Source organism: Stylophora pistillata, chromosome 5, assembly GCF_964205215.1.
Source record: "Stylophora pistillata chromosome 5, jaStyPist1.2, whole genome shotgun sequence".
Lineage (NCBI taxonomy): Eukaryota > Metazoa > Cnidaria > Anthozoa > Scleractinia > Pocilloporidae > Stylophora > Stylophora pistillata.
Window position 1 is genome coordinate 26,373,123 of NC_142523.1, and position 14,058 is coordinate 26,387,180.

General features: G+C 37.3%; 2 protein-coding genes across 2 annotated transcripts in view; one reads left to right on the plus strand and one right to left on the minus strand.

Annotated features, from left to right (window-relative positions):
* Window positions 1–501: 501 nt before the first annotated feature.
* Window positions 502–7,599, plus strand: LOC148731113 (methylglutaconyl-CoA hydratase, mitochondrial-like). Its single transcript, XM_088760056.1, has 7 exons — window positions 502–726; window positions 2,158–2,225; window positions 2,801–2,873; window positions 3,343–3,594; window positions 4,620–4,858; window positions 5,806–5,853; window positions 6,142–7,599. The coding sequence occupies exons 1-7, from the start codon at window positions 540–542 to the stop codon at window positions 6,217–6,219; spliced, it is 945 nt and encodes a 314-aa protein (XP_088616182.1). The 5' UTR covers window positions 502–539; the 3' UTR covers window positions 6,220–7,599.
* Window positions 7,600–9,442: 1,843 nt separating this feature from the next.
* LOC111345804 (fibroblast growth factor receptor 3-like) overlaps window positions 9,443–14,058 on the minus strand; it is a 38,296-nt gene continuing 33,680 nt past the window's right edge. The window contains exons 17-22 of the mRNA XM_088760045.1: window positions 13,462–13,581; window positions 12,300–12,376; window positions 12,131–12,171; window positions 11,301–11,397; window positions 10,853–10,949; window positions 9,443–10,500 (exon numbers count right to left, since the gene is read on the minus strand). Of these exons, the coding sequence (XP_088616171.1) occupies window positions 10,348–10,500; window positions 10,853–10,949; window positions 11,301–11,397; window positions 12,131–12,171; window positions 12,300–12,376; window positions 13,462–13,581 (585 nt within the window). The 3' untranslated portion in view covers window positions 9,443–10,347. The remainder of the gene's footprint in view (window positions 10,501–10,852; window positions 10,950–11,300; window positions 11,398–12,130; window positions 12,172–12,299; window positions 12,377–13,461; window positions 13,582–14,058) is intronic.

The following is a 14,058-nucleotide window of genomic DNA, read 5'->3' on the forward strand; positions in this document are numbered from 1 at the left end:
TTAAAGATGAAAACTAAGACATCAGTGATGATTAAAGATGGATGGGAGATTGAACCCTTGACATTTTTTATTTCTTGCCAAAAAATTGACAGCTGCGGTCATTTCGTGTATCGAGTTGAGTCTGGAGATGGGGAAATGGATCACGCCAATTTTTCGTTTGTAAGTTTACTCTCTAAATTTGAAAATAGAGAAGAAATTGATTGGATGCTGATAAAAAGGTTCAGCTTGCTGCAAAATTCCCAGAACTTAAAGATGAGATTCAGAGCCACCTAAAAAACTGATCAAATTCGGGCTGAAGTCTAGTTTGACCAGTATTATTCAACACAGTACGTCTTGTATATATGTATTTTCATTATTAAATGGAGCAATCATACAACGTATTGAAGCAAACCTTAGGGGTGTCCCAGTGAGATTTACCATTACTATGGTAACATGTTACAACAATCGATGGCCGCGCTCAGTCCTGGGGACTGGAAGAGGCGGGGACAGGGACGGGTACCAGATGACAATTACATAACTAGTATCTCAAGAGGACCAAAATGGCGGCGATCTTGAAAAGATTTCCAAGAAGTAACAATGCTGGCATTTTTTCTGTAATCCATCATTGGAGAAAGATCTCTGCTTGCAGAAGTTTATGCTTTCCAAACAATTCCAATTACAGCACAGAAAGCGCGACATCAGCGGCAGAAGAATTCAGTCTTCGGTATTTGAACGGTAAACACGAAGGTAAATTAGATGTGGAAAGATTTTTCGTTAGTAAAGCGACTGATATTACGAGCGACCCGATTGTTCAAGAACCTATTTTTTCTTTTGCACCGGAAAATCCTTGGAAAATTCAAGTTTAATTTATAAAAGCAATAGATCGCAATAGATACACGTACATAATTTTTTGCATACACGTACGTTTTTGTAACGAGTCTTTTTCTTAGACGTATCGATGTCACGTGTCTAAAACAAGTTATTCATTCATTCATTCATCGCACTTTTGTATCGGTTCACCGGCGTGATTTTCCAAAATATGGAATGATCTATCTTATTGAGTGTAGAACTCACACACGTAATTTAACTTCCCCTCTAAGTTGAGATTTTCCAAATTTTCCGGTTTCTCCCATCATCCTGCATGGATTATTTTGCCGGTAAACCAACATGAAGTGCAGTCTTTGCCTTAAATAACCCCATATTAATAAATACCACACAGGTGAATATTGCTTTTCACGCGTGCTAATTGGCTGGTTCCATAAGTAATCGATAAGCACGATTCACCTCCGGCAATCAAAGAGACAAAACTATAATAATAATAATAATAATAAAATCTTTATTACCGTGTCAATGTATTTAGCTCATAGAGCTAATTGGGGACACCTACTTTTACTAAATTAATAAAAAAAACTATGTACAGTATCATAATAAGTAACAATACAGCCGATAAACTATGCATTAAAATTTTAAAATATTTAGAAATATCAACAGTGTTCAGATAACATAAAAATACTTGTACCATGCAGATAATTAAAAAAAAAAAAAAAAAAAATCACGTGCTGCAAAGATTGCAGCAGTTGCCACTGTCTTCCACTAGGCTGACCAGGTCAACTCTACGGATTCTAGTTTTAAAGATACTAAGGCTTGGTAGTTCACGCATACCATTTTCTAATTTGGACCAAATATATGGTCCTTGATACCTTAGTGTGTGTTTACCATAGCGTATAGTGTTAAATCGTGGTATTTCAAAGTCATTATTCCTAAGGTTATAACGAGTACCCTTTCGAGTAAATATCTCAGATATGTAGCTGGGTACTAGATCGTTCTTTACTTTATACATTAGTGTTGCTATGTCCTGTAAGCGTCTATTATGAAGCGTAGGTAACTTAGCACGCTTAAGAAGTTCCTCATATGTCTCTGTTGTTGTTTTGAAGACCGCACGCACTGCATGTCAACAGTTTACTTTTCCACCATGTTTTGGTATATTAACGGAAACAAACTATTTTATTTAGTTTCTGAATGGGATATACTAAAAAAAAAGTTATTCACCTAAAGGCAATCTATTATTTTCTTTATCTAAGAACTGTATGCATGGGTTTGCGCAGAAATCTTGCCTGGTTCTATGATCAGTTGAACTGAAATATTTCCAGAATGATGATAAACTGTATTCCATCACAGGGATTGCCTTGTTTGTGATGAACAGACCAGAGGCAAAAAATGCCATGAGCAAGAATTTCTTAAGACTGGTGAGACCCCTTTCATTTTGTTGTGCATATCAGTAAGGGGGTCAATTTCCACCCTACTTTTGCCAATTTCCAGGGGTCATCGACTTTTGCAGCTTTATACTTCTTGCCTGCCCCAGTCCTAATGGGTGCTCTAGGATCACCCCTTGTGAATCCCTCTGTTGCACTTATCACCTTCAGCTATTTCTTTCTTTTAGAATAATTTAAAGTGGCAATAACACACCCTTCCCTTACTTTAAGATAGCTTCATCTGAACAGCAACAAAGGGGGTACAGGTGAATTGGAGACATTTATATGCCAGCCCTTTACAGAATCCTGGGTTTATGCAGCTTTAGCAAATTCTCCACGAAACACAGGAAAATCCCTTATTGCTTTAATCATGTTTAATGTGTTACAACTTTCTCAAAAATATGCACAAATCTGAATGGAGTCAGACATGATTGAGTGAAAATAATTTTGTCAAAGATTAGCTCTTCACCAGAGGGTACACTAAGTACCTTAGTTATAGCTGTTAACTTGATTTTGACAATAAGATCCTTGCAGAGAAGCATTCAAGAAGTTAGCTTCTTGTTATTTAGTTTACAGATGCCCTTGCCTGTGTGAAGTTTGACAAGAATGTAAGAACTGTTATCATCAAAAGTGATGCACAAGGTAAAAATTTCAAAAGTGATACTTCAGGTCAAGTATTAGTAGTAGAAGTGGAACATCAATAAAATAGTCTTGGGAACCCAGGTGGTTCTCTGAGTTGAGTAGAAGTAGCTTAGCTGTAAACAGTAGCCTCTTCCCCTCCAGACAAATTGGAAAGGAGTTCCTGGTGATTGTTGCATACTTAGATAGAAGGCAGCTGCAGGTAGGCTATCATGGTATCTTCCAAAAGAGATGCCAGGTCATCCCTGGCAACTCCAACAGTTTGTCAAGTTTTCCTTGCAATTAATTTGTGAGCACTGTTCATCCCCGTGATTGGAGAAAGACAGTGTTGGATAAGAACACAAGTAGACCAGTGTTTTGTCAACCAGTAGAATTCTAGAACTAAAATAATTTCATGCTTGTTTTTGTTTTCTAGTAGAACCCTTATTACAGTTGGTATTACTCAAGTTTTTCTATCTTTTGTCACTCCCAGGTATTTTTTGTGCAGGAGCTGATCTCAAAGAGAGAGCCAAAATGGCAGCGCATGAGGTTGGACCATTTGTATCCATGGCTCGGGCAGCAATAATGGAACTACACAACCTACCAATGCCTACAATTGCTGCTTTAGATGGCCACGCCTTCGGTGGTGGCCTTGAAATGGCCCTGTCATGTGACTTTAGGATTGCTGCAAGTAACGCTAAAGTAGGGCTAACAGAAACTCGTTTGGCTATTATTCCTGGGGCAGGTAGAGTTTTCATAAGATTCTGCTACTTATCCATGGCAGCTAGGAATTTCATTGTCTCTGGATGGAATTGAAGGCCATCACAAATGACCTAACTCCTCTTCCCTTAGGCTATCACAAGCTGCCTCACCCATCCCCCCTCCTTAGCATTTAGTAGGCTACTCTTCACAACAATAGGCAATGACAATTCAGAAGAGGTCCTGTCCTACAATTCAATCTATGTTATAGTTCTGAGAATTTGGTGTTGCATCAACTTACTGGTAATTAATCCACCAATGAATAATTTTATTTATTCTCATTACTTTTCTGTTTGATTTTTTATTGATGGAGAAATGAGGAGAAATTCTTTCTTGGTCACTCGTGGGAGTTAAAGGTTGACACTTTGACTCCCAAGATCGAATTAGCAATTCTCTCCTCTAATCACTCTACATTTCCTTGGAAATCAGAGGGGAGAGTTTGATGTTAGATCATGATCGCACCCTCTGGCTGATAAGCCTGTCTTTTCTCATAACCCAATGCAAGGTGATAGCATGTTGAACTCATGGGAAGAAGTTACGCGATGATCACATCTGGGAGTTAGAGGGTTTAAATCCCTTTTTTCCAATTCATAAAGAGTGCATCATTCATTAAGTCTTGTGTGCAAGTCAGCTAATGGTATTTCAGCCTTGGCATCTGAAATGAATGATATCACAGAGCTTTTACAGGGTTGTCATTAGAAGGTGTAATAAATGTATGATATGAACTGAGTAGGCAGCCTGTATGATTGTGTTGCAAGTGTGATGGTTGCAAAGCAACAGGTCCCTCAAGGAGAGGGGTTCTGTGGGCATGCTTCCCCTGAAAAATTTGAAATTTGAAACTCTCTAAGACAAGATTTTCAGCATTCTGGAACGTAATGAGTAACTGTGTTTTTAACGTCAGACATTAATTGATGTTAGAATTAGTCCAAAACACTTATTATCATCTTTGATCACACTTCATAAAGTTGGTGCAAAATGGTCTGACAGCCTGTCGGTTTCTGTTTTTTTTAGGAGGTACTCAACGTCTACCAAGGCTAGTAGGTATCTCAAAAGCCAAGGAAATGATTTTTACAGGCAAAATGATCAATGGTACAGAAGCCGAAGAAATAGGTTTGGCTGATTATGTTGCTGAACAAACTGAAACTGGTGATGCAGCATATCAAAGAGCACTTGTTTTAGCTGAAGAAATTCTTCCCCGAGGACCTGTTGCTGTGAGGATGGCCAAACTAGCAATTAAGAAGGGAATCCAGGTAAGTCCTTTCTTTTTTAACCTTTTGATCTGCAAGAGTGACTAGTGACTAATTTGTCCTTGAAATATCACCACTGAATCCCACATTAACCTCTTCACTGCTTGCTGAACCTACTCAATGACATTCTCAACACGTCAAAAGTTAGAGAGTAATCATCAAATCTTTGGCACGGGAGAGGTAGATTGAACTGGCCTCTGAAACCGGAAACAAGCTAGAATTCTGGAAAAATGTTATATCAGTTTGTGTTGGCACAGAATTTCTCATTGAGTGACAGTTAACGTTAACGACGGGTTAAGGTCCTGGTCGTGAGAATGAAGGAAATGATCACGAACAAAATAATGTCTTGATTGTTAACCAAATTTTCCTTGTCAACACCTTAGGCAATGTATAGCGGACAGTATGGAGAATATGTGGACTGATCATGTTAGGGTTAAAAGGGTCACAACTGATGATCAACGAGCAGTTGTATGGTTTCCCTTATTTGATTCTCTTCTTTCATTTTTTTTAATTCTCAAATCTCATGATCACATCTGAGGTTTCTAAATACATACTAGACAAGTCTGACAAGTAAAAAAAAAAAGGAAAAATAAAATTTATTCAAAGTAACCAGCATTTTTTGTATCATCGTGACACCCTTTGCAAGGTAATTAAGTTGAACCCCTTAATCACTCAGTTAACAGTGACTAGAAGCTATTTTCTCATTACAATATTAGTGCTGAATCAAATACCAAGGTCACGAGAATAAAAGAATTGATCACAAACTAGAGGAGCTCTTGACTGTTAAGCAAATCCTCCTTGATGGTAGTATAAGAAATGTGTGGAGAACAGTATGGAAAATATGCACGCTGATGTTAAACCATGGAATGCATTCAATACAGCAAGGTTTTGTTATAATGAAATGGTTTTACTCCCAGAATATGTGATTTGTGTCTTCTTTCTTTCTGCAGGTTGACCTCACGTCAGCCATGTCATTTGAAGAAGGTTGTTATGCTCAGGTATGGGTGCAAATATTTTTTTACTGCAGTAATGTCGCAATCTAATTGGCTAATTTTCCATTGTTGATAAGAGAGTACACACAATGCTACTCATGTCAATGTGTCATATTCCAACATGCCATGCACTGAAAGACTCGTTTTATTTGACATTGATATTGTGGTGAAAAACACAGTGGTTTGGGTGGTCTGTACTGTTATTGTCAAACAAAACAATGTTTTGGTATATAAATTGAAATTATGTAAAACAATGTTTACATGAGTCAAAAGTTGTGAATTTTCTTCCATCAGGTTATACCCACCAAAGACAGACTTGAGGGTCTTAAAGCATTCAAAGAGAAAAGAACACCACAATACACAGGGGAGTGAAGAGAATAACATGACAGAAAAGCATGGACACGATGAAGTAAATGTGCAACTGGAAAAGAGAAAAAAGACTCTGGTGAACTGTTTGACTCCCTAAGAGTGACCGGCATCTAATTTCTCCTTACAATATCACCCCTGAATCAAACATTAAGGTTAGGAGAATAAAGAAAATGATCACCAACTAAACCAGCTCTTGATTGTTAAACAAATTCTCCTTGTCAGCACCTTAAGAAATACATAGAAAACTGTATGGAGAATATGTATCGAATATATACATCGATGCAGAGGGAGAATCTGAAGTGAATGAAGGAGCCTCTAAAAGGGGAGCAAAATGGAAGCTCACCAAACTTGATCTGAGAGGAAATCAGATCACCGATGCCGGTGTTGTCAGTCTTGGCCAAGCATTACAGGCACCTACATGTAAACTCACCAGACTTTATCTGAATGGGAATCATATCACCGATGCCGGTGTTGTCAGTCTATGTCAAGCATTACAGACACCAACATGTAAACTCACCACACTTGATCTGACTGTAAATCAGATCACCGATGCCGGTGTTTTCAGTCTAGGTCAAGCATTACAGACACCAACATGTAAACTCACCACACTTGATCTGCGTTTTAATCAGATCACCGATGCCGGTGTTGTCAGTCTATGTCAAGCATTACAGACACCAACATGTGAACTCACCACAGTTGAACTGGGTGGAAATCAGATCACCGATGCCGGTGTTGTCAGTCTATGCGAAGCATTACAGACACCAACATGTAAACTCACCACACTTGATCTGAGTGGAAATCAGATCACCGATGCCAGTAAACAGCATCTGATAAAATTTTGGGAAGGAATACCGCTTGCTGAGCTTTATTTTTTAAATGATTTAGGACTCGGCATTTTAGGAGTAGTAAGGGCTTTGGACAAACTACGCGAAAGTTTAAAGATAATGGGAAAACATAGACAATACAAAGGGTAGTTTTAAAACACCGCTTTACTTTTTTGTCGTTCTTTGAATGAATTCCATTCATCACCAAATCTTTTTTCAGTTCCTGAATCCATAGCATAAGATTTTTTTTTATGAAAAAGCCGTTTTGGATACTATTGAAAAGAGGTTTCATATTTTTTCCTGCTATATGATGATGTTGGAATGAATGCAACTATTTTTCATAACTTTTGACTTGTTATTCCTTGTTGAATCAGCAAATCCCTGTCTTCTGGGTACATTGATATAAAATTTTAAGCGTGGTAAAATATTCCCCCATATTGGCAGCAGATAATAATGATGTTCGGACTTGGCTAGGCAGGACTTGTCAAAGATTGACGTTTTCCTATCTAACGGCTTCGTGTTTCGCCCTATTTTACTACTAAAAAAGGATTGTGATTTAGTTGTTTTAGATGTTATTTCATATTGAGTATTCGTTATCTTTGAGTGTTTGCATGTTTGTCGCAATTTTAAAGCCTGTAGTGCGCATGTCTCAGTCATTAAACCGCGAATAAGCGTTAGGTGAGGATGCCAAAAAGTTTACCCGCTCGATTTCTCAAAAAACGCGCGCATCTCTTTAATCAACGGAGTAAATACAGTCATTCGTATCAATTAACCATGATAGCGCCGTCACTTTTATTTCTTTTCTTTGTTTGTTCTCGCCTCCCAAATGACTACAGCTTTATCTTCACATCCGTTCCCTTCTCCATTGTCATCGTCTTTCTTTTCGTCATCGCTATCGTTAAAGCCATTGTAATCATTATCATTATTATTAAACTTACCATAAACACGCAGTGTTGCAGAGGAACTAGTAGTATTTGCTTTGTTTTTCGCTTCGCACCTGTAAGTGCCTTTCATCTCTTTTGTGACACTTGGCAACTCTAGCAACGATTCTCCATTGTGATCGGTTCGATTGATGTCAGATGGGAGGTCACTATTATTAAAAACCCAGACTATGGCTGGTTTTGGCACACCTGAGGCTCGGCAACTGAAGTTGACTGGATACCCTTCGGTTACAGACTGGGTTATCGGAGGCTTAGTGATCTGCGGAGAAACTTGAAGTAAACAGACCAACAGATTCAAGAAAAGTTCACATTGACCATTTCAACCCTTTCTGCTTAACTCTAAGTAAAATTGCAAAAACAAACAAACAAACAAACAAACCACGCAATAAGTAAGCCTATTTTGTTTCTAACTTTTACTTCCCGTAACATGAGTACACACACGAAAATGCTGAAAGGGACCTCGTGAAGCGCTTTTCATAATGTAATAGTGGGAGTTGTTTTTTTCAATTTATTTATAGCTTTAGTCGTAGTTTAGCTTCCGAGAGTACTAGCGGGGTATCTGTAGGTCAGAATTAACTGTATATGATCAGGAACCCTTCAACAGAGAAACGAACTAATGCTGGCAAAACGAAACGTAGCAAACATGGGAGTTCTTTTCAAATCTCAGTTCAACTTCGGTCACGTGACCCTCCCAGGCACGCCGGATTGATGTATTTCAAGGGAAAATTCTTCATCAAAAAAGGGAAACATCACACACTTCTATTTCTGTAATTGCTTAGATCATCAATTCGAGTTGGAAAAGGTATTGAAATAAATCAAAACAAGGCCGTTTGTCGCGTATTGCCGCTATTTTTGGAGTATTCTCTGTTACTTCGCAAAATGGTGAAAATTGTTAAGCTTGATATCGATAGCTCACATATATAAAAACAGGACAATCATATAGTTTTTTATATTCGCACGTAAAGATTTAGGTTTCTAATATTAACTATAGCGAAATATTTTTGTTGGCTTGAGATTTTGGACACTGATACCCACATCATGAATTCACTGCATTTTTGCACAGATTTTTGTGCATCTTTTACCAAAAACTTAAAACTTGTTTAGCTGTTTTGAAAATTAGTATCTGGATAAGCCGTTTGGTCTCGATTGTAGGTTCATTGTGGGCAACAAGTGAGCAAAATTTGAGCGAAATCGGTGCGGGGTCGTGCAGACTCGTCTGTATGGGGTTGTCAGGTGGACACACTTTAAAACTTTCTCTTACGAGCTCAACAATAGGAGTTGGTGTAGGTGTCTGATTGATTGATTCCCCTTGGATGGAATATAATTACCGCTGAAGAGAAAAACACCATTGATTTTTTGACAATTCTTCTTTGTGGACAACGTCATCCCTAGGAAAGCTAAGCAAGGATACGGCAATGTATCAATTTAAAGGAATTTTGCGATCAATAAAAAGCCATAACATATGCTTCTAACCTTTTAATTGCAGATATTAAATAGAGTGTGTGAAATAACACTAAACACAATTTTTTGTGTGATTTTTGTATAGTACTGAAATAACGCCCATAAATCTACATGATGTAACTCCATTCAGTTTTCAAATAAGAATTCCGTTCTAGCACGGAAAAGTAGTGTCTGTTAACCAAAACGAATTCTCCTCAATAGGGGTTCCTTTTTTTCTCGTACGAACCGAAATCACTTAAGAAAATTAACCTAAATTTACTCACTCTATTCAGACGGTTGTCTCCGTTTACGACAAAAGCATTTAGCTCTTAAAGCAAAGCAATACATTTCAATAACAATGCAATGAATTGTTTTCAAATGCCAATGGATCGAAAGTTAAACAAAGCAATATGAGAGCAAACTGCATTTCAGGTAAAGAACATATTATGGAATCGATAATGTCAACATACGGGATACTTCAATGGTGATTAATACCACACAACTAATACATTACCAAACTACAGAAAAAAATTACCAAATTTCAAATATCCTTGGGAGGATTCTTTACTAGATTTGCTACAAAACAATTTACGGCAGAACGTTTTCACTGCAACAGTTCGCAAATTTAAGGAGTATGGACGGGCCGTTTCTCAAGTTTGTTTTGCTTTTTAATTGTTTGGATGTTACTATTTTATCTCTTTCTCTCCTGTTTTAATCAATTAAGAAAATTTAAGAAATATCTACCCAAATTCTCCTGCTCTGAATTCAACTGAATTGATTCAGTAATTATTTGTATCTTTAAACAATTAACTTGATGAATTATTATCTAAAACAAAGACCTCATTTGTTTCTCTGATATGGAAAGACCTTCAAATCATCGCTGTTATCACCCATAGTTTAGCACTGTGAAGTGACAGAAGGGTACCCTAACGACGGGCACTGGACCATTTTCCCAATCTTTTTGCAGCGGCCTTCTTTACAACTTCCTCACTCGGTCCTGCATCTTCATCTCCAAGATCCTCAACCCTGGAGTATTTTTTCTTGTCATAAGCTCCCAGATTAAGTAGTTCCTCATATGTCTGGGGTGGAAAGCAAGAAATAAGGGTTGTAGACTTGCAACACAGCACTATGTACAATGATGTTAAGCTGAAAAGTGCAGTTACTTCAAAGGTGGACTGAGAATCTCTGTGGTTTTAAGAGAGATTTATAAACTGAAAATGGTGAAATGCGCGTAGATGGCGTGACGAGCATGAAATAACCGCTGACCAGGGATCTAAATGGTTTTAGTTGAGCCGTTTACAGCACTTTGGGGTACAAAACCAATCACATCAAGCATTGCTCCCGAAACTAAATGGTGTCAAAGTACTGAGAAATCTTAGAGGCTTCAAAATTCATAGAATGTTTGGAAGTTTTAAATTTTTTAAAACAAACCTCCTCACGAATGTATTTGTCCATTCTTTGTCGCAGGTTTTCAAATGGAGGACGGAAGTCAGGGTTAAAATTCCAGCACCGTTTCATCATATCATGCCTGAAATTAAACAATGATACTCAATTGTCAACTACGTTTTTTGGACTATGCGAAGAATTGCAAGAAGTTTCTTCTACAGGAACCCTTTTAACGAAAATATTGGTTTAGGTTCGTTTTGGGTCATCAAACATATCTGGACTATTTCACTCGCTCTGACCTCGTCAAAGTACGTAGGCATGCATTAGCAGAGCTGAATAGCTTATGCTCTTAGTTCACAGTTTTAAAAGAAGACAGCTTTTATAATTTGTCCATTGCAAAGAATTCTACAAGTAGAACTGTTTATTGTGATGTGTTGAATTTTAGGCTATACATTGGAACACGTCGATAGCGCACCAGAAAGGTGCAACTCACAGTTTTTTATCAACATGATCAGGCTTTGGCATCTGATATCCTTTTGTGACCTCTGCAACCACCCTTCCTTCTGACCATCTATCGTATGGAATTCCTCCTGTCAAGGCATAAGGACGTGTGCATGTGATATTACTGAATACATCACTGATAAAGTTGTTGAAATTGTAGTCAGAGAGCTATAATTTTAATAATTGATTACAATTGTAAACACCTATCAGGTGAAATGATAAGAGTGCGTATAAACGTGTTCCACGAAATTGCCACGGCTTAGACGTCATGTTCCTTTTTGACTTCATTTTAAACAGAAAAGAAATCTGCATTTACATAGCTTGATGATGCCCAAATCTAAATTTTTCTTAGTCCGTGTAGTTTAAAGTTTGTTTGTTGTGTTTGGTTTTTGTAGTAGTCTCTAACAAGTGAACATTATGGAAGCCTTCTACTTCTTGTTTCATTTCATTTCATGAGATTAACTATCGATAAACAGTTTGCTACACATTAAGATGAAAACAGTGTTACTGAGACTTGATTTTCAGGTGTAAAAAGCATATGATCTGTACTGAACACGGGATAGTCCTAAAAACGAAAACTGTCTCACATTTTTCCTGGAGGTTATACAATTCCACCCGAACCCATTATCAGGGTTCATTTTAACAAAAGAAGTAAGACTACTTGATCAGTCTTACAAGACTGGAACATTAGTCAATTAACTTAAGGCAAGAGGATGTAAGCCATCTATATTATCTTGTTTAGGGCCCATTTCAGGAATAAAAGGTCTGGAAAAAAGTAAAAACAAATCTTTATTATAAAATATTATTCTTATTGAACTTTACCAAGGGTAACGATCTCATATAGAACGATTCCATAGGACCACCTGATGAATATATCAGAAATATTCCACAGTTAATGCCAAGTGAATTTTGGATGTGAAGTAATAACAAAAAAAAATCAAATTGGATGATCATTTTGTTGAGGTGAGGGAAGAATATACACAATACATACACATCACTCAAAGTGGAAAGTCCAGCGAGATTTCCCAGCAGAATTTCTGGTGCAGTCCATTTGATTGGCAAACATCCCTGCGGAAGCAAACATTAAAACCTCTGTTTAAACTATCATAATCATAATGTTATTTGTTTTGCTTTGTTTTTTAATTGTTTTTTGTTATTTTTGCTTTACATCTTTTTTTTTATTATTTTCTTCAATATTAATTCTTCCTAAGTATCTGTTATTTTGCAAAGAAAAATGAGTGGTAGTGTAAGCAAAAACACTGTGAAATTTTGAACACCAAAAGAATAGTTGGTCCGTCATGCACTTCATTCAGTTTGAGAAAATAAAGTTGTCAATTTTTTTACGCGGAAGATGAAACAAGTACGAGAAGAGTGGTTAACGAAAATGAGAAAAGAAAAAGAGCTAAATATTTTGGGTCGTTGAACAGCGAGATGCATTACAACTGATTATCTTGGAGAAAATAAGTGCATGATTAAATTAAGAGAAAGACTCAATTAAGATGGCAATGGGAAAGGCGCATACAGGAGGTTTTGCTCCCATGAAAACTATGGATTAGTGCAGAATAAAGAAAGTATCCAAAGGAAACTTCTTTCGGATCAGTGCATACAGCCTCTAACAGAATGAGTCGGAGACAGAGGAGGAAAAGAAGAAACTCAAATCAAGAGGAAATGAGAGGACTGAAGGGGGCAACCGAGTAGTAGCGATAGTAATGAGTGAAGCTATTTGTAGCATTTGGCGAGAATAGATGTCTGCTTCCCCAGATCTAGATTTTGCTTTAAAAATTATCTCTCTTCTTCGGCAAAGTCATATTTTACAAAATGTGAAGCTACGTAATATAATTATGTAAAAATGTAAAACAAAAATAAATTTGCCATTCTTTAAAAAAAGCTTTCAAGCAGCCCTATTAGAAAATAGAAAACATACTTCCTTTTGCGAGACTTTCTACAAACAACTTTAGTGAAATTTATGTACCCCGATCCTTAGCGTTTTACTTTGTCTTTTTCCCTTTTTTTTAGGTCAATGTGAACTATGAAAGCCATGTTGGTGGTCGAGCTAAGTTAATTTCATGCTGAAAAAATGCTGGCGTTTACAGCTTGTTTCTGGAAAGCTCCACGATAAAGCAACAACAACAACAACAAAAAGCACTTCCTACCTTTTTGGCATTTCCATGGCCATATTTGAAGTTTTGATATGCCATGCCAAAGTCGGTCACTTTGCAAACATAGTTGTTATCGAGGAGAATGTTTCGGGCCGCAAGGTCACGATGGATGATCTACCAGGAGACAAAGATCCATGACGTGAAAGCTTCTAAATTATTTCATTTCATGAGAAAACGGCGAGTTAAACGTCTGAGTATGTGCGAAGAGAAAAAGACAACTAGGCAGGGCATTATAGTTCTTCAAGGCTGTCAGGACTAAGTCGTCTATCTTCTCAGGAAAAATGGCAAGCAGTAGTGATGATGATGATGATGATTATGATAATCACAGTAATAATGATTATGACAGTGAAATAAAATTTAGAAATGGTAAACCAACAGAAGACCGTTCAGAAAAACAATTTGCTCCTTTCATTACCTTCGTTTCTTGTTACAAATATCGAGGGGTGTTCCGTTTTTTCGCTTTTTTTCTTAAAATTGGCAAAAAAGGCTCGGTTCTTGCTTTTTTTCCTGTTCCTGGTAGCGTAGTGGAGTGTCTCACAACAGACCAATATCTAATATGGTTGGCGTGTATCCCACCATTTTACCGTTGCA